The sequence below is a fragment of the Heterocephalus glaber genome, unplaced genomic scaffold, assembly GCF_053883595.1.
Source record: "Heterocephalus glaber isolate CG9 unplaced genomic scaffold, H.glaber_assembly_v1.0 deba00000331, whole genome shotgun sequence".
Classification (NCBI taxonomy): domain Eukaryota; kingdom Metazoa; phylum Chordata; class Mammalia; order Rodentia; family Bathyergidae; genus Heterocephalus; species Heterocephalus glaber.
Genome location: NW_028258142.1, coordinates 39300063 through 39320838, shown reverse-complemented (window position 1 = coordinate 39320838; position 20776 = coordinate 39300063). Strand labels below are relative to the sequence as shown.

Below are 20776 nucleotides of genomic sequence, written 5' to 3'. Positions count from 1 at the left end.
TCATTCTCTAAGGAGTAATTGCTTTTCCTGTATTTATAGTCTGCATATTACACATTCAGAAATACTCATGGGGAGAAAAGCTATTGACGTGAAATCTTGATTTTGGTAGACACTGCTTTTGTGAATGTAGGATAACAGTATGGACAATAATTTCAAACAGTTGATTTAAAATGATCATACTCTATTTCAATGTGGAAAGAATAGTATAAAAATATTAATAAGATGTGAGAATTTAAATATTCCTCACTAAGCTTACTCTATATATGGTAGTAAATACCAAGCATTATTATCAATCAGGTGGCTACAGTCACAGATGTTCTGTACATTTGAGAGTTTATTTCTGTAACAAATGTATTATAAACTTAATCAATTGTGCTATTTCCTTTTGAACATTTTGAATTTCTTTCATTTGTTCCCTTTCCAGTGATTTAAACATGAATCCAGCTGTAGCTAAATCCTTAGGGGTCCATAGTTGTGCAGACAATCCTTTTAAAATGAATTGTGTCAACCTTTTAAGCCACAGAGGGGAGTTTCAGTCTCCAATCTGTAAAATGTTGGGTATCAGAATCTATAAATCATTCCAGTTTTTTTATTTTTATAGTCATTCTAGCGTGTTGAAATTGAAAGTAAACTTTGGGTCTTTTGACATGTTTTCTATAACTTTTAAGACCTTTCATGGTAATAAAAGTTATTTAGTCCACAAAATGAAATTGCCAGGAAACAGGTATCTCACTGATGTCGTCCTACAATGACTACCCAGACAATTTTGTCTGCATTTCTACTTTGAGGTGACAGCTTTCAAGGGAATACCTGAGAGTGCTTTGTACAAGCAAGTTTATTGGTGAACAGATAACTCAGAAATGAGTTAAATCGAGGTCTTCTCATCATGACCTAACCTTTCTCATATTTGGAGATAATACAGTCATTTATATTTTAGATGAAGTCATTTATATTTTTTCATTGCAGCAGAACTCTGACTTAAATAATTTAAGAGGTGTTTAATATTTGACCCTTATCATGAGGATCAGTGTGTATTTTCAATCACAGAAAATAGCTGCAGCCATACTGTTTACATGCTGGCCAAGAAGATCAGTAGATAGCATGCAGCAGTAGGGCCTGTATATTGTGGTTATCTGTATGTTCATTTGTAAATGAATTTGCTACATGAATACACAAGAAAGAAATGAATATGCAAATTTGATGGAGCCAATCAAGGACTTAAACCAATCAGGATTGGCTTTGAAAAAGATTATATTGACATTTTTATAGTTTAGAACCACTGTTTTTTGACATTCTTAGGTGTTGTTCTGAAATGACCAAATATTATAAAACGGAATGAATGAAAAATATTAGCTTATTTCTTAACTATTTGTAGCTCATTAATCTAGACAGAGTTGTCCAGTAGAACTTTACAGTTAATGTAAATTATCTTCAATGCTGTGTATTTAGCTACTGAGCACTTGAAATGTATATAATGTGACTAAGAAACTGAGCATTTGATTTTATTGCACTTTGATTTTAATTTAAGTAGTCTGGTGTTCATTGGCAGCTCTGAAAGGTCTAAGAGCATTCTGGATTCGAGTTTTTGGAATTTTTCCTTTAGAACTCTTGCTGGGAAGATAATACAGTGGATCTAGTATTGTGGTTTAACTGATAGCACTTTACAGAAAATTCTAGGTCCTAAGGCTTGCTAAAATATGTTATTATGATATAATATTGCTCTAAGAAATAGAGAAAAGAAGGCTCATTTATCAACTTGCCTTTGTATAAGATCATATCAGGTATATCTAGAGATAGTTTTTAATATTATGGCACCTAGCATCACATTCTGTATGCAACATTGGCAACATTGGCAAACCAGGAACCATCATCAGCACAAGCTCTAAGAGAGGCTTAGCCTATTCTGGGAAGTTAAAGAAGGAAGAGCTTGTTAGCATCTGTTGTAGTCAGCAGGATTCGGCAAGGGAATACATTAAATGGAGAATACATAACTTACAAGGTTATTTTATGATAATTACCCAAAGAGTCAAATGCAAAGGAGTGCAAGAAATTAACCACACACTAGAAGCCCAAAGGATTCAACGGAGGGCCTAGATCCCAGCAATTTCCCATACAGGTCCCGCTGAATTTCAGGCCTAGAGTCCAAGCCAGTGTCCTCCTTGAGTCCAGCCAGTGCCCTAGAACCCACGGAAATGTCTCATGCTTGTCTGTATTGAGGATCTGCACCTAGAAGGCCCAAAGGACAGTGGCGGAAGCCAGAAAATCTATGCTGGTGAGATGAAGGGTTTCTGCCACCAAGCTGAGGGATCCACATTGGAGCCAGGAAGTGATGCTCATGGTGAAGATCAGAGCTCCCCTGATGAAAACAGCAGCGATTCCCAGCAACAGCGAGGTCCTAGGCTCCTCCCCGCATGAGAACATCCTAGTTTGCATCAGGAAAACCATTCGCAGCAAGCTTCTCCTAGCAAATCAGCAGGCCAAGATCTTCCCCTCCAGTTCTCTCTCGTTTTTTTTTTTTTTTTTTTTTTTGGCTTAAATTCTTATATTGGTACATTTTAGGTATACAATACATTCACATTTATCTTTGGGTGCTTGTACCTGTACGTAATGTATCTTGGTTCTTATTTTTTCCCCATTACCTGTGTGTCCTTCACCCCCCTCCACCCTTCCCTATTTACATAGACTTTGTTTCCATTTTTTTCTTGTCTCATAATTTTTCCTTTCCCTTCTTTCCTTTCCCCTTCCCCTCCTACTTCCCCTACCCCTTTGGACCTTTTCTTCCTATTTCAGATTATCAATTATTCATTTTAATCATTTTAATCCTTATTTACACTTTCAGTTTCTCACACTAGAGAAACTATTCACTTAAGAGTATGGCTGCAATATGAATCCATTTAGCTATAAATGTCTCTAGTTTCTCGTTCTTTATGGCTGAGTATATTCCATTTAAAAAAAAAAAACAAACCCACATCTTTATCCAGTTTCCAGTTGATGAGCACTTGGGCTGTTTCCAAGCTTTAGCTATTACGAACTGTGCTGCTATAAACATGGGTGTACATATACCACTGTGGTATGATTCTTTTAATTCTTTGGGGAAGATACCCAGCAGGGGAATAGCTGGGTCAAATGGGACCTTTAAGCCTAGTTCTTTGAGGTATCTCCATATGGATTTCCACAGTGGTTTCACCAGTCTGCACTCCCACCAATGATGGAGACGGGTTCCTTTCTGCCCACACCCCCGCCAGCATTTGTTTTCAATTGATTTCTTAACAGCAGCCATTCTTTGTGGGGTGAGGTGGAATCTCAGTGTTGTTTTCATCTGCATCTCTTGAATGACCAGTGATGTTGAACATTTTTTATATGTTTATTTGCTGCTTTTACTTCTTTGTCTGAAAAATGTTCATTTCAGATGCCCATTTTTGAATTGGGTCTTTGAATTTGGGGGGTCTGATTTTTTTCAGTTCTTTATATATTCTAGATAGTAGTCCTTTGTCTGATCACTGGAGTTTCTTCCATGTTGATTACATTTATGCACCTTCTCTTCAGATCTCAAATATTTATAAGGCTTCAGTGTAGTGTGAGCAATGATAGGCTTAGTGAGAAATGACCAATCAGAGCCTTCCTACAAGCAAGGCTTTCAGCTGGTGTTAAACCAGCTTGTTTCACATCCACATTAGCATCTGGAGTCCAAAGGAATATTTCTTCATGTTGATTCCAAGCTTTATATTGACAGCATTTCACTACCTCTTTATTCCTCAGATTTGTCTAGCAATTTTTGTATTCTTCTTTAACTTCCTGGTGATCCCAGGCTTTTCCTATAGCAGCCAAGTTCCTAAAGATTTCCCTCATCACCTCTCTGTAGAGCTTCTTTTGGGATGGACTCAGCAAAGCCTACTCCTCGGTGAATTTCACAGACACATCCTCAAAGGTCACTGCTTCCACTGCGTGGCTTCAGGGTCTCCCAGGGTCACTCCTATGCCGGCCGCATGCCAGTAGAAGTCACAGCAGGCGGTCGGCAGCACTCCACCTGTGAACTAGTGCTCAGGCACTGCACTTTGGTGCCATGATTCCAGAAGAAGGTCCAGTTCACTTTTTATGGCTGTTGATAACTGTCTTCAGGTGGATCCTCTATGCCCAGACCATGCTGATTCAGTTCAGCTGGGTGTTACAAGTTGACCATTAGTCAATCCACCACAGCGTATACAAAGACTTCTGGAGAGACAAATGTCAGGAGCGCTTGAGAATGAGTAGAGTTTGGAAAGATGAGATAGGGAAGGTATTTCTGGATGGTTATTGCAGCATGAGTTGAAGCACAAAGTAGGTGCTTAGGAGCCTTACAGGATTGACCTGCCTGGAGTAGGAGTGCCTGCCCTAGGCAGTGAGGAAGGTTGAAACAGAAACTTGGCTACATAATCTGTTGTAAAATAGTGGAAAGGTGGAAATACTGGTGTTGTTAACAAGGGTGGGAAATAATAAAAGCTCTTTTTTTTTTCTTTTTTGAGTACCAGGGATCGAACTCTGGACCTTGCGCTTGCGAGACAGGCACAGGAACCACTGAGCTAAATCCCCGGTCCTAATGAAAGCATTTTAAACAAGAAAAATTGAGGACGATTAAATTGACCAATAAGTAATTTCTTCTTAGAGTTGAAGAGGCCAGATATCTGCTGTTTAATTTCAGATTGGCCAGGATAATATTGAACCATTGTTAAGAGGCATTTAATAGGAAAAATCAAAAGGGTATGGTGAATGATTGCGTTTAGGTGTTTGAGGTAGCAGACTGTCAACTAAAAGTTTGGCTCTAGATGCATGGATTACAAGTTGAACACAAAGTGTCAACATAAGTTTAACGCAAAACTTGGTTCTCTGGCTTGATTGCAACCCCACATTTCCCTCTTTTCTAACAGTCAGATGATTCGAACATATGTTTCCTGCCTGACTTTTGAGAAAATTTAAGCTTGTGAATCCTACTATTTGAAAATTTTCACCCCAAGTGCTTGGAATGTTGATAGTACTTCCAGTTGATGTAGAAAAAGATGCCATTTAGTTTGATAAGCTCAGTTTTACACATGTTCTGTTAAAAGTGAGTGGCAGTGTCTTTAAAAGAGGATCTCATTATGTGAGAGCTGGCTACATGATGAAACGCAAAATTATACCTGAGGTATATATTGGAATCTTTCATTTACTCAGCAATAAAATAATCATCTGTTACAAGCTAGACATAGAAGAGCTAAAGGTATAGAAGAAAATAAAAGTTAAACTGTCTACTATTAATGAAGTTTGCCTTATTAGATGGCTGAATAGATCTTTCCCATAAATAATATAATAGATAATAAAAAGCGTCCATGACTTGAGATTTGGGGAACGTTATCATTTAAGGAGATCAAAAATTTTGGTTGCTTTTTATTGATAAAACAGGGTGAGAATCAACTTAGTCAATCAACTTAATCAATTCTGGCTGACAGCCCAGCATCCTGAGTTCCGATCTCAGCTCTATAATCATCTAATTGTGCCATCCTCAGCAAGACAGAGCGCCTCTGTTTTATTGTTGATAAACAAGGAAGTTGATGAAGATTTGTATTTTTTAAGCCACACATTATGGCCCATTGAAAGCATTTAAAGTTTCACAACTTAGCATTTGTTATTTAAAGAAAAATGAAATAGAAAATACTAGCCATGGTTAACATTGTTCAGAGTGTGGCTTTCAGTTTTATGCATCTGTGAATACATATATTGCAGTGCATACTGAGTTGTTATATAAAATGTTACGATAGCAGTGTGTTCCTATCAAAACTTTTAAATGACCTCTGACTCAGAGCATTGCTTGTATAATTTTTGTTTAAGGAGTTAAAATGTTTAAAATTTCATTAACTATAACAGGAGTAGAAAATTGGAAGATTATAGATGAGTTTTTGAGAAACGGGGAAATTGGATGGAAAAGGAAAAAACTTAAAATTTTATTCATCTCTCAAAAATATGTTGTGAGAAAGATAGCTCCAGAGTAATTTTCATGATAAGAAAGACTTAAGTAGTAGCAAAAGTATTACCTAGATATTAAAATAATGGTTTTTGTTCTTGAGTTACTTGGTAGATATGTGAGCTTACATGATTTTGAAATATATTACTACTCTTAAGTACTTCATAAAGTAATAAGAAGAAATGGTAGTTTTGATGGCAGAATTTTTAGAAAATTTAAGATTTTGCACAACTTAAAGCATATTACATTAACTTTCTTTATTGATGGTTGTACATGTTGCTCCTTAGTTTTTCACTTTTTCAAATTTTCTTTTCTTTGAGATCGGGGTCACACTATGTAGTTCAGGCTGGCCTTGAACTCACTATATAGCCCCATCTGGCATCAAACTCGTGTTGATCCTCTTGCCTCAGGCTCCTGTGTGTGGAATTAGAGGCATGTGCTACCATGCCTGGCTATTTTACACTTTTAAAAGAAGAGTGACAGAGTTTCATGACTCTCATTTAATTATTTCTGCAAGTATGAATTAATGTATTTTAATGAAAAAGTATATTTACCAAATAAATCTGAGTTTCATTTCACATTATATGGCTATTTTAGGTATGTAATAGTGGAATGTGAAGATCAAGATACTCAGCAGAGAGATCCAAAGACCCATGAGATGTACTTGAATGTGATGAGAAGATTCAGCCAAGCATTGTTGAAGGTGACTGTTTAATGTGGAGGTGACAGAGTGCAGTACATTGGCCATTTCTGGCATGTTGTCTGTGTTTATTATGTCCCATGAACAAAGAATGGCTTTTACATTTTCAAATGGTTGAAAGCAAATCAAAAGATTAGTATTTTCTGATACATGAAATTACTTTAAATTCATATTTTAATGCTGATAGATTATTGGGACACAGTCCTCATTCATTTACATATGGCTCAGTTCTTTTTGCACTGCAACAGCAGTTGAATAATTGAAATAGGAACTGTATGGCCAACAAGATCTAAAATATTTACTCTGTGACCCTTTATAGAAAGCTTGTTGATTCTCTAATGAAATAAACTTCTGGGCAGAATAACAACAACAAAGTAATAGCTTTGCTTTTAAAATTTCGCTTTCTGTTTTCTTCACCTAGACTAGGTACATTCTCAGAAATCTGGCAGTAGTCATGTCACAGATAATCTCTGTCAAGCTTGTTTGTTTCATCAGCTGTTTTTTCCTGTGTTCCCTGCTTCTCCTGTGTTCTTTTGATTCTGAAAGCACTGTCACACCCAGCAGAGGGCGCACGGGCAGTGAGCACAAAACATTCCTTAATCTGACTTTACTATGGAAAATTGTACTTTATAGCATCGTTCACGGCTGTTCTGTGCTTCAAATTTGCAAAAATTTAAAATGAATAGTAATAGTCACTTTAAGACTAAGCTTGTAAATAGTTCTCAGAGCTCAGAAATTCTCACTATAACTGATTGACAAATAAACCCAGGTTCTCTCTTTTCGTCTCACTTTCATCCTATGAAGCCATTCCAGTTTGTCTGATCTTAAATTTTCTCATCCTTGGAATGGGGTTAATATTTCCCCAGCTGTCCTGGGGAAATTTTAATTAGGAAGATTAAATGAGAAAATGTATTTTCCAGTATTTTATGAACTGGGAATCACTATATAAAGTTTACAGATTATAGGGGTTTTTTTTCTCTTTTTTTCCCCTCTAAACTAACATGAAGTATAATGGTATTTGGCTACTTCCTTTCCTGAGTACATGTTTTAGTTTCCTAAAGACAGTATCTTTGTTTCTGCCATATGTATACCTAATACATTTCTGGCATTACCAGTTTTCAGATATTTATTGAATCAGTGAGTTAAAGCATCTTGGATTGTATGAATTCTGTCCTGTCATATAGGTGGGGGCGGGTATTGTTTTGGATAGGCCACTATTCAAAAGATTCCGATAATTTTCAACTGTGAATGGGTTGGTAGTGCTTACTTAAAATAGTGGGTTTCTCATTATTTCTGAGTCACTGTAATGAATCACTTTCAGTTTTGCTTGGTGTTGAAGTTTATGACTATTACAAGAATAAAAAATGATAACCCATGCTCTTAAAGAAGCCCTGATCAGTATGTTACATAGAACTAGTTTTCCTTTGCTTTGATTCCCCTCAGGGTGATAAATCTGTCAGAGTTATGCGTTCTTTGCTGGCTGCACAGCAGACGTTTGTAGACCGGTTGGTGCATCTGATGAAAGCAGTCCAGCGTGAAAGTGGAAATCGGAAGAAAAAGGTAAAACTATAGGGTTTGCTTTGGGTTTATGACTAAAAATGACTTTGTATTGTAAAATAGTTTTGAACATTATTTCATTGGGTCAGTACAGTATATTATATGAATTCTTATGAATTTGTAGTTACAGAAACAACTCTGATTATATATGCAGTCCTGTTCAGGTTTACACATTTTATTTAATCCTCAGTGTAATTCTATTAATGAGGTATTATTATTATCTTAATTGGGTGGAATAGGAAGCATAGAGAAGTTACCTTGTCCAGTGTTGTCCAAATAACTAGTAAGTGTTGGAGTTATTTGTACCCATACATATTGAATGTATAGTTTTGATTCACAGTGCTTTATTGGCTCTGTTTTAGAATCTTAGCATTTTAGAACATAATGTAATTAATATGGAAAAGACCTCTATAGATCCCGTAGACTAGAATTCTGAGAAAATGAAGTTCAGAATAACTTGCCTGTGTTGCAAAATAGGTTGTTCATAACAACACTTGGGTTTGTGCCAGTTATCCCAGTTATGGCATTGATCTTTCAGGCAAAATGAGTAGAATAGTATCTGTTCTTTTATGTCATATTTTCTAATCAATAGCTTATATGAAAAATTCACTTAATTTTTTCCCCTAATCACATTAGATAACAGGCAGATCTTTCTTGATGACTTTTGTAAAAGAACACAGCACATCTTACTGTTATTCTCTAGACTTGTGAAAGAAAACTTGAGAGAGGAAAAGATAAAGAATTAGAAGTTCTAAGCAGGGGGTCAGGTTGAAAGAAATTCTTAGTAAAGATAAGAACAAGGAATAATTATTTACTGAGATGAAAAATACACTAAGGGAAACACATTTTTATTGAGTTGCCTTTTCTTTGTTGAGAAGAATCCTAAATCCTGGTCAAGTAAATCTGTCCTGCGGGCTGTGCCCCTTGCTTGCCATCCTAGTGAGAAGCAGTGAGAGCTTCAGCACCCACCAGCAGAGGGTGCATCTGTGCATCTACAGTGCAGTTCAAGGCTTTTTATTTTAGCAGCAGCAGCACTCTGGTTGCTTTTAGTGAGACTGTAGGGATTACAAAGTGAGGAAGAACAGTATTCAGAACCCTGTTGCAGTAATGAAGAGGAGAAACAAGGATGTGTGTGTCATACAGTAGAGGAGGTAGTAATAAGTGGCTGGATTTGTTACCATGTCTGCTTTCTGGTTCTTTTTTTGTCAGCACATCAATTAGAAATTCATTAAAATAAAATATTTAATCTCAGATTAATTGACATTTCCTAACATTGGTATATCTGACCATCCATTTGAGTAGGGAAATTATTGACTTTTTCATAAACATGTATAGAAATTCATACCAGTTTTCAGTTGACTTTTAAATTGGACTTGTCATTCAGAAAGACATATGGAATATTAATGAAGGAAAATTTCTGAGAAGTTCTTAAAGTCATTCTTTTAAACTTCTGTCTCTCACTGAGTCCAGAACTTGTTCCTTTGATGCAAACAACTAACATTACAGTTTAAATACTTTATGCCACTGGCATTGGCAATTCAAGGTTTCACTCTTGAAGTACAAGCTCACCTGTTAAAGAATGCAAAACTCTCCTAGCTTTCAAAGGAAATAGATTGGTCTTTTGAAATTGAATATGAGGGGTTCTGTAGATTTCAAAGCTGTTTCAGCATGACTTGGATTTTTCATTATCTGAGATCTTGGCTCAATTCAGTATCTACATGTGCTAAAGAAGAAAGGGATGGTGTCTTAGGAAAAGTGGAATTAGGCAGTCTCAGTGACAGATAGAAGGAAGGGGTCGTCAAGATCCTCCAAATGAATTCAGTTTCCTCTTTAAACCCCCAAAATGCACTGGGATAACATAATGCAGTTTTCAGATAATATTTTGTCATGTGAAATTAAGCTTCAAAGAAAATTTGTTTTTCTCTATAACTTTATAAATCCTTTAGAAAAAGATATTGACTCTTTTAACTCCAGCTTGAATATATTTGTTGTTCTTTCTCAACTGCAGCAAGTGAAATGTATTCTCTATTGCTCTTATTAACTTTTAGCTTTTCTTAGTCAAGAGAGCACTTTTTAAAAATAATGTTGCTGCTATTGTGTGGATAATTTATAAATGTTTCCCACATACATACTGTTTTATGTTTTCATATACTTTTATGATGCTATAAACATTTTCAAATTACTATATAAATACATAAACAGTATATGTAAAATAGTTTATACATTTTATAAAATATTTTCCATCTTAAACTAATCCTTTTTAACTTGTTCTCCTAGAATGAGAGACTACAGGCATTACTTGGAGATAATGAAAAGATGAATTTATCAGATGTGGAACTTATCCCACTGCCTTTAGAGCCCCAGGTGAAAATTAGAGGAATAATCCCAGAAACAGCTACGCTGTTTAAAGTAAGTATGATGGATCTTTAATGTAAATGATTGGAGTCTGATTATTTAAAAGTAGAACAGAAAAACTACCTTGGAAAATAGTAAATTACAGGGAATAGCTCTAATTCTATTGATTTAGTAAGTGCTAGATTAAAAAAGTACCTTTCATTTACTGTTGTGATTTAAGATTTTCTGTGTTATAATAGGCATTTTAAGAAATGAAATGTGTAAAATATTTTAATATCATTTTAAACTACAAAATTCTTTGAACAATGCTTAATCAGAGTCACTAGTTTTCTCCATTTAGGCTGTTTTGTTTTTAATTAAATGTAAATTGCAATGCAAAACATATATGCATTCAGTTCATAAGTTTGTAGGATTAGGTATGAGGCCTACTTAATTTTTTTAACATTTCTCAACCCAATGTCTATTCCAGTGAACCTTAAATGTTTTGCTTATATTTTCAAGTAGCAGTTCTCTTCAGCTTTCTTTTGGCTGGCCACAAATTGGACAGATGGAAATGGTACAGGTGTCTTTTCTAATCAGGGCAAAGGGCCACAGGGCAGAGCATCAGTCCTGTCAAAGCATGGCTCTCTGCTGCTGTGAGCAGTCTCCGTGAGACAAGGTGTTTTAGGTCTTGTCATTCTAGTTTTAGGAAGGGGTAAGTTACAGTGAACATTCCTTTGCATTGTGTAATGCAGAGGGCTTGAATGACAGGAGGAACCAGCTCAGATATTTTTAAGAGGTCCATTGTCAGGGCACCTGTCTTGTAGCCCATCTCACCCAACTGATTCATAAGTTCAGTAAAAGAAACTAATCTTACTGCACTGTACAGAGTTGATAGTTTCTATTCTTTTAAAAACAATTTATAGTTGCCTTAGTTTTAAATGTTTGCTATAAACTGTTTTATTTGTTTTAAACTTCATTAATAGATTACCATCTGGAATTTGAATAATACTGGTATCACAATAAATGATTTGAAAATAGTGAACTGTAGAAAGCTGTGCTCAAGGCAGTGTACGTGCAACAACTAGCATTTCTTTGGGTAGAACAGACCAGCTCCTAGTATTTCTGTTCTCTGAGGACTAAGCAAAAGCAGTGAATTTAATTGGACATGGAAGTACAGAATTAGCAATTCTGCTTTCTTTCTTGGTAAATTAAGGAGGTTTGATCTTCTGTTACTAGGTTGATAATCTAGTGTTTTTTTAAACTATAATTACAGTAAAAGTTTCCTAAAATGATTTTAGGGTTTTAAGTGGTTTTATCATTTTGTTTCATACAAGATAAAAAAGAATATCTAAGACACAAAGTGGTTATATGTAAAGGTACAGCAGTGGTGGCAAACCTATGCCACACATACTGCAGCAGGTTGTTATTTATCTTTGAAAGTTCTAAAAGGTTCACCATCACTGGGATAGAGCATAGGAATATGTATCTGTCACTTCTGTTAGGTGGATTTTCTTTCTTTTTTCTTTTTTCTTTTTTTTTTTGTACTGGGGATCGAACTCAGGACCTTGTGCTTGCAAGGCAGGCATGGTGCTGCTAAGCTAAATCCCTGGCAGGTGAATTTTAGATCCATGTTTGCTTTAATTGTAGAATAGTATAATTTTGTCTCATATAAACAAAGGTGATAGTCAATAAAATATGGGAAATTTGGGGTCAGAATATCCAGTTCTGTTATTCTTCTTCTAGCCTTAAGTAAATGAGCATTCTTGAAAATGCTGAGTTGGAGGCTAGGAATCATGAAGCAGTTACTATATAACTTTATGTAGAAAATCTTTATTATGTAACTGTATGTAATTCTTAATCATTTGTGGGTCATGTATGCCTTTGAGAATCTGGTAAAAGTGATGAACTATGCTCTTTAGGTTGTCCACATGCTTACACACACACACTCCTTAGAGCTGAAAAGGATAGGAATCCTTTTTTTCTAACATTTTTCAAGAATATAGACCTTATCCTAAGAACCCGAACTACATCTTCACAAAGAGTGGACTGTTTAAAGCGCTGGGATTAGTGCTAGTTATTCTGTTTTTATCATCTGCTTGTTTTATATGTCAGGTGACATCTAAATTTCAAAATCAGTTTTAATCTGAAAGGGGAAATCATGACAGAGATCCTTCTGCCTGTCATTTATTTTTAGGGAGATCACTTCCAGTTACTGTTCTTGAGCTGTTGAGAACTAGAGCTCAAGGTAATTTATAAAATACATTTCACTAGGGGTGATGAATGTATCCTACAAGTTTGAGGCCAGAAATTCAGTTCACCAGAGTTTATGTGTCCTAAAATATATTCCTTGAAGCATTTTCATGTCTCCCCCCATCATTCTGTAGGACTGTTATCAAACATACAGCAAAGTTGAGAGAATTTGCTAGTACACAGCTGTGTGCCTCCCACTCCATCCTGTTGTTAGCATTTTGCTTTGCTTTTCAGTGTATCTGTTCATTGCTTTCTGTGGTATTTTTTGTGCTATGATTTTCTTGGCTTGTATAAATTAGTTACTACCATTTGTTCTATTTGATTGAATTTTCTTCGGGTTATTATAAATTTCTTCAAATTTTTGTCTTAAGTAATATTTCCTCTCAGTGACCAAAATCCATAGGGTGTCCTCCTCAGAAGTTTTCTGTTTGTCTCAAATAATGCTCTGAGGATGCTACTTTATGTGAAATATTATGTACCCTCCCTTTCAGAAGAGAAGGTAATGTATTAATTTAAACATACCTAAACTAATTTAGGGATTTCATGCAATGAAGGGAAAGATTGTGAGGGAACATACAAAGATTGGAGATCTCTCTTGACCTTATAAATGAAGATTATGAGTGTCAAAGCTGCACAGGTAGTGATAATATATAAACTACATGGGGGTTCTTGACTTTTTGGAGTTCTTGGCACATTTTTGTGCTGCGTTGTTTTACCTTATTTATTCCAGTATATCTCAATAATACAAATAATGGTGGTAGGTGTATATACTCCTAGAATGCCTGCTTTGCATCAGTCATGGTGCCAGAACTTTTATCTCTGTGGTTTCTGATTTCTTTAGCAGAGGAAGCATTTTCTTTAATTGATGACTAAACACAGAATATGCACAGAATCATTCCAACTAGTACCTGGTAGAGCCTGGATTCATATCCATGATTGTTTGATTCCAAAGTTTGTGCTCTTTCCACCATAAAATCCTCTATTAGCTGGTTCATTATGCTCTACATGGCTCCCTAATCTTATCTTATTGATAGTCTATTTTGTTTCTTTAGGTCCTGTTTACCTTTCTGTTTAACTTACATGTCAGCATTTCCATACATCCAAATTTTAAAACAATGTTTTTCTTTTCCAGAGTGCTCTTATGCCTGCACAGTTGTTCTTTAAGACAGAAGATGGAGGCAAATATCCAGTTATATTTAAACATGGGGATGATTTACGCCAAGATCAACTCATTCTTCAAATCATTTCACTTATGGACAAGGTGAACATAACTTTTATGCTATTAGGGGACACTTTTTCATTTTGGAAAACTGGTTTAGTGTATAGGCTATTTACAGAAACAGAAGTGTTATAATATTCAGTTTCAGTCCTAGAAAGCTCAACAGTGTCCAGTTGACCTTGAACAGGTTTGTTTTGGTGCACTTCAGAGTGTCTCCAATGAGGGCTGCGGAGCTGCGTGCATTCCATAAAAATGGTTCCAAATTAACGTCTCGTGTCAGATTTAGTAATTTCTAGTCAGTCTAATAGACCTTTTTTTTTTTTTTTTTAATCCTATCTTTGTTTCTGGTGTTTAGAGGAATATGCTTCCCATCATTTCTTTGTTTCTGAGTTTTAAAATATTTTAAGCTCATAAAGGACTGCATAAAATGGTAGGAGGATCCCATGTACCATTATTGAAAACTGATGATAGAGATTCAGAGTTAAAAATCTTGTCCTGCCTCCAAAAATTAATAAATGTGTTCTGATAATGAAAGTTAATTTAGTCAACATTACTTTAAGGATACCTCCTAAATCTTTATTAAAATACTATAGTATTTTTCCTCAAAACTTTTATTTGCTTAATGTATTTTATCCTCTGATTAAAAGCTGTTACGGAAAGAAAATCTGGATTTGAAATTGACCCCTTACAAAGTGTTGGCCACTAGTACAAAACACGGTAAGTTAATTTCACATCATGATTGTTTATTTCAGTGTTGCATGAGTGCAGTTTTCCTTACATGAAAATTTTTAAGAATGTTAGAGATTTAACTTATTTGTAGCCCTGAAGAACAGTTGGGCCAGCCTTTGTTCTCTCCCTTCTTCCCTTTTTTGCTGTTCTCTCTCCCTGCTCCTGCCTTCCCTCCCTTTCTTTTCCTGTCTTTTCCTTCCCTTCCTTCCTCCTTCTCACCGTCCCTTTCTCTGTATTCCCTCTTTTCCTTCTCTCTCCCCTTTTCATTTTTTAAATTCTTTTCCTGCTTGTCTTCCCCTTTCTCCTTTCCTAACTCTCTTTCCCACTTCCGCTTCTCTCTTCCTTTGTCTCCCCTACCTTTCTTCTGTCTTTCTTTCCTTCCATTTTTACTTCTTGAAATGATAAAGCAGCATACTGGAAGAAAAATTAACACTTTCATGATGTATTTCTTTGAAGTCAGATGGGTGCAGTTCATATTTTTCGCATTGTGATCTGTGCCCACAGTCATCCTTTTGAGAATTACTGTGGCCTGGAAAAGCTTTATACTGTGCCCTGGTTGTAAGAGCCACAGCAAACAATATCATCAACTGAGTTCATTTTTATGTATTTGACTTGAGTATACAAATAGATATATTCATACACTTGTATGTATATACATGTATTCTAGCATGTGAGTCTTTTTGTGATTAAATGACCTTTGGAAGTTTGGTAGAAGTTTCCCAAAGAATGTTTACCTAATGCTTAATTTCACTGTCTTATGCTTTATGCCTGCAGTTGCCTTAGAGAATCAAAATCGCTGTTTTACTTTCTCTCCTTTTCCCTGGCAACTCCTAGATCTCTTCAATGTTTTCATCACCCTTCTGATTTTCCCCTTGGGATTGTCTTTCCAAAAATGCAGATGTGCTTCTTCACCATCCTGCATAAGTTATATACTAGCTTTCATTTGCTCTTGGGACAAAGACCAAGAGGTTTTACCTAACCCTTAGGTTCTTGAGATGTGTGACTCCTGAGACCTACCTAGAGCCTGTTCTGTCTTTGCATCAGAGGTGTCAGGCACACCAGCTGCCATGTGTCTTCTCTCAGACACCATTCTCATCTCAGTCTTAGAGCCTGCGCCTGTGCTGGGATCGCTATCAGATGTTCCATCTTACATAGCTTTACCTGTTGCCTTTATGATACTTAAATACACAACTTACATGTCCGATGTCCTTTGTTTCCTGTGTAACTTCAGTCTCCTTACACTGTTTAATTCATAGTATTTTCTCCAAGTAAAGCTTATAAGTGGTAAAATACACTGCAGGGTCAAGCATCTAGTTTTGCTTACTTGGCATTTTCTTGTTACATAGTAGAAAAATAATAAACAGCTGCTAAGTAAGTTAATGCAGAGTATTCTGTATTTGTGACATAAGAATAAAGGAGACATTTCTTAAGGTAAGTCTCACCCATACCAGATAATAGTCTATAATCCTGAAATATCATTGTTTTGATTTTTTCCATATATTTGTTATTTTATGCTCCTGTTGTTGTCTCCAGATTTACCAGACTTATTCTCATTCTCATTCACATACTATTCCCTTCCAATTTGTTTTGGTAGTGTAAGGAATTTATACTTCCCTCTTATGTCATTTCCAGGAAAGGAAAGGGTAGAGTATTAGATGAAAGCAGCCAAATGAGTATATATACAGTTCTAGGATTTGGTGATCATATTTCAGAATCCTAAATCTTTTAGAGTGATTTTAAATTTGCCCCATACAGTATTTAATTGTGATTTGTTATAAAACTACAAAAAGGAGAAATTTTTGATGCTAGGATTTAGAAGCTTCATCACTTACCTTATGTTCCTCATGTTCAATAATGGCAGATTCGCATGGAGAAACAAAACAGATGAATCAGCTTAACTAAAAATAAAAGTTTCCTGGTAATTACTATGAGATGCCATATGAGTGCCGGTATAGACTTAATGTAGTGTTCACAGATGTTTTTAAGTTAGATGTGGAATGTATCCATTATAGATGAATGTTATTCTCCACGGAGCCTGTACTCCTTTGTCAGTGTGTGTGCTTAATGCAATGCATTCATTTCTGTGTAGGCTTCATGCAGTTTATCCAGTCAGTTCCTGTGGCTGAAGTTCTTGATAAGGAAGGAAGCATTCAGGTACAGTATTGATTTTAAATGTTTACATGATTCATGTTACCAGTATCCAATTACCAGTATCCAGTTTTTAGGAAGAATATATGGAATAAAAATGAAAGTGTCCTCCGTCCTTTACAAGTTTTATTTGCTGTTTTTCTTTCTTTAGAAGGAAACATTGTTCACAGTTGGAAATTCTCCCATGTTAGTACAGTTCTTTGAACACTGCATGGCACATAATTGAGGATCAACAGTTAATTGAACAAATAAAAAATTTGTTAAAGGTTTATGTCGCATTGTATTTTGAAGTTTGGAAATACTGCAATTTATTGAAGCATTAATTGATCAACCTTTTCATTATTTCCTATTTTTGTTATTCCGAACAGTGCTAAGTGACATTCTTGCTCATATATTTTTTGTACAGTTGCACCCATATTACTGCAGTTTTTATTCATTTGTTACTGGAGTAGTGTCTCCCATCACGGCAGACTCTTCAGACTCTGGTGCGCTTATTGAATTCCTACCATTCTTTTGTTCAGTCAGCATCTAACTGTCTTTTGGACTAGACATTTTGTTGGTTATTACAGTTTCAAAATAGTTAATTTGCTTAATTGTATTAGATTCTTAAACAGGTAAATAATGTCTTCTCAGAACTTTTTTAGGAAATACGCACCAAGTGAAAATGGGCCCAATGGAATAAGTGCTGAAGTTATGGACACTTATGTGAAAAGCTGTGGTGAGTTTTTCAGGCTACTACCTTCTGTGTGTGTGATTGAATAAAGCAAAGCTGGCCAGCCTGATATTGCTGTACTCATAGGCACTTAGAACATGTTAAGAGGTAAGTTTTCTATAAAAAAAAGAATATAAGATATAGAATGTTGATAAAAGAAGGCATTAGTGTTTTAATGTGATAGTAATGACAGGGTTTAAATTCTTTGTTAGTCTTTATTGTTTCACCTAACTATAATCGCGAGTTACCTCTGCCTAGAAGCTGTTAATTTTCTCCTAGGTTTTCTTGTTCTTGAGGAACCACAAGTAGGTAGACTATGGAGAAAGTCTCAGTGAGAAAATAATTGTGCCTTAGTTAAAAGCTAAGTTGAACTAACAGTGCTGTTAAGAGAGGGCCTCTAATGGTATTTTGGTGTCAGTACTTATAGGCCATTCTTAGAAGGGAGTGAGAAGTAGCATCCTGAAGGGATTAATTTATATTCTTCCGTCATTTTTGCCTGTCTTCATGAATGTATTAAGAATTTTAAAAACCAAATATTTAAAGAAAGAATTTAAAGAAGCCAGCACTAGAGTTGAACCCTGAGTAATATGTGATATATAATAGTTATATTTGTTTGATATAATACAATATTTATGTTTATGTCCATATTTAAGCCGCTACTTAAGCAAACAAAGCTGAGGGAACAAGGTAGACATTTAGCAACTATATTTAAAGCTGCATATTATTTTATGGTTTAGAAATTGCTTCCTTATACACAGTATTTTGTTTTCACATTTCTATGATGTAGTATTTAAGATATTTTTAACCTCGTGGAACCTAAATCAAATGAACTATTTATTTATTTTGGTATGGGGGTTCGAACTCAGGATCTTGTACTTGCAAGGCAGGCAGCAGCACAACTGAGCTAAATCCCCGGCCCAAATGAACTTTATAATATTTGTTGTTTTTCAGTATGGTGACTTTTGTTGTGAACATGTGGTTCAGTCTTATTTCTATAAATAGCTAAAATAAACTTTATTTTTGTAAATACTATTTTACAATACTGGAGTTTTGTAAAAGCCATTATATAATTTTATATGTTTGCAAGTTACATTACTATCAATATTCTAAGGGGAAAAATAGATGTAGCATGGGAAAATAAGCTATAAAAGCATTGGTGTTTGCTAAATTCTACTTTTGTAGTTTAAATAATTGCTAGATTTATAGATTTTAACTGAGAAAGCTAAAAAAGCAGATGCCAATGAGTCAGCCCCAGCATCGATCGTGTAATTTTTCTTAATAGTTTAGAAGACTATGGTGTGAATTTAATAAATGCCTTTACTACTGAAGAGAGAGCATTTAGTTTTCTATGTGCTAGCATGTCAAGATTGCTTCTGTACAAACTGTTGTTTAAAAAAGCCTTTCATTTACTTTTTTTTTTTGAAGGTAACAGTTAAAGATTATGGGATAATTGACAGTTTATTATATATTTCTGTAGGTAATTCATACTCAATGTCATATTTAAAATATTTTCAGTCTGAAATAAGAAATGCTAGACACGTTATAATTAAGATTTCCTGAAAACTACTCTTGATACAAATAACTTTTACAATTTAACAAGATTCAAAAAACCCTTTTTTCTGTAGCAAATAGTAAAATTTTTTTGAGTTTCAAATGATAGAGTTTTAATAGATCCAAAGGAAATTACAGATCTGAGGATTTAGGTGAGAAGTCAGAGATAGAAGCAAATTGAAATTAAAGTATCACAAATTGCTTTGAGATTCAGTGGGATGTGTAACCTGGTTTGCATTTTTTTCCCTGTTACCGCAGCTGGGTATTGTGTGATCACATATATACTTGGAGTTGGAGACAGGCACCTGGATAATCTTTTGCTAACAAAAACAGGTAAGAAATAATGGCTATCAGCAGACATCATTTATATGCCAGTGATTTTAAATCCAGACTACTTAATGAAATAAGTTGAATAAGTGAAGCTAAACCAAAGCATCTTTAAAAAGTCCCTTAGGTGGTACTGAGGGAGAACATTTAGAGACACTCTCTTCCCCTGTAAGAATCACTTTAGTAGTACAGTAATCCTACAGATGATTACCTAGACCAGCATGGCAGACCTATGGCGTGCGTGGGACAGCAGGCACACAGAACCCTCTGTCAGCAAGCGAGCCAAGTCGCCCCAGCAGGTGAGCATTGGATATTCAGGTTTAATTGCATCGTTAGCACTTTGCAATAAATAACTGGGTTTTGGGTTGCATTTTGAGCACTCGGTCTCTAAAAGGTTCGCCATCGCTGACCTAGACCTTGCTTCTGTATTTGCAGTATGTCTTTGCATGGAAACCCCATAATATGTGCACACAGTCCATTCTTGTATTGTGCAGATTAAGTTAAAATGTTCTTTCTCTTACCGAAATGTGCTTAACTCACTTTAAAGTGTGTCTCTGGTTGTTTGATTTTCCTCTTGGAATTCCATGGAATAATCATTCTTAGAGCTTCTTTTTTTTTTTTTTCTGAAAATTTTTGTCTTTTTATTTTACTGATTCACTCCCAAGGGCTAGAACCGTACCTGGAACATTCTTGGGGATGTGTTATGTACAGGTGCTGACTCCCCACATGGAATGTAGACATTACTATTACTACAAACATACTCATAAAAAAGAAAGCAAAAATTAGTGAATAAAATAATCCTCCCAAATTCATTCCATTTTCTCCTTTTTTTGTTGTTCCTTCCTTCCTTTCTCCCTCCTTCCTTTTGTTGCCCTTCCCATTTGAACATTTTCCCATTTCCCAGTACCTATTACGCATTTTAGTCTTGATTTCCGCTTTCGGTTTCTTACACCAGAGAAACAAGGCAGTATTTAAACATGTGCGTCTGATTTATTTCACTTAAGAGTATGGCTCAAGGTCCATCCATTTAGCTATAAATGTCTGAAGTTCATCTGTCTTCACAGCACAGTAATGTCTAAAAACAAAAAAATCACATCATCTTTATCCATTCATCAGTTGATGGGCACGTGGGCTGTTTCCAAGATTTAGCTGTTACAAACTGTGCCACTATAAACGTGGGCAGCTTCCTTCTTGCTGATAACTCTTTAGCCTTATATCTTTTGACATGGTATCTGTACAGACAGCTTCTAAACGTGAAGCGCTTTGTGTCAA

General features: G+C 35.4%; 1 protein-coding gene across 1 annotated transcript in view; it reads left to right on the top strand.

Moving 5' to 3' along the window:
* The window catches only part of Pik3c3 (phosphatidylinositol 3-kinase catalytic subunit type 3), a 128004-nt gene that overhangs the window by 63120 nt on the left and 44108 nt on the right, over positions 1–20776 (top strand). The window contains exons 14-21 of the mRNA XM_004855249.4: positions 6572–6677; positions 8118–8234; positions 10509–10640; positions 13951–14079; positions 14685–14754; positions 16856–16920; positions 17548–17632; positions 19436–19510. Of these exons, the coding sequence (XP_004855306.1) occupies positions 6572–6677; positions 8118–8234; positions 10509–10640; positions 13951–14079; positions 14685–14754; positions 16856–16920; positions 17548–17632; positions 19436–19510 (779 nt within the window). The remainder of the gene's footprint in view (positions 1–6571; positions 6678–8117; positions 8235–10508; positions 10641–13950; positions 14080–14684; positions 14755–16855; positions 16921–17547; positions 17633–19435; positions 19511–20776) is intronic.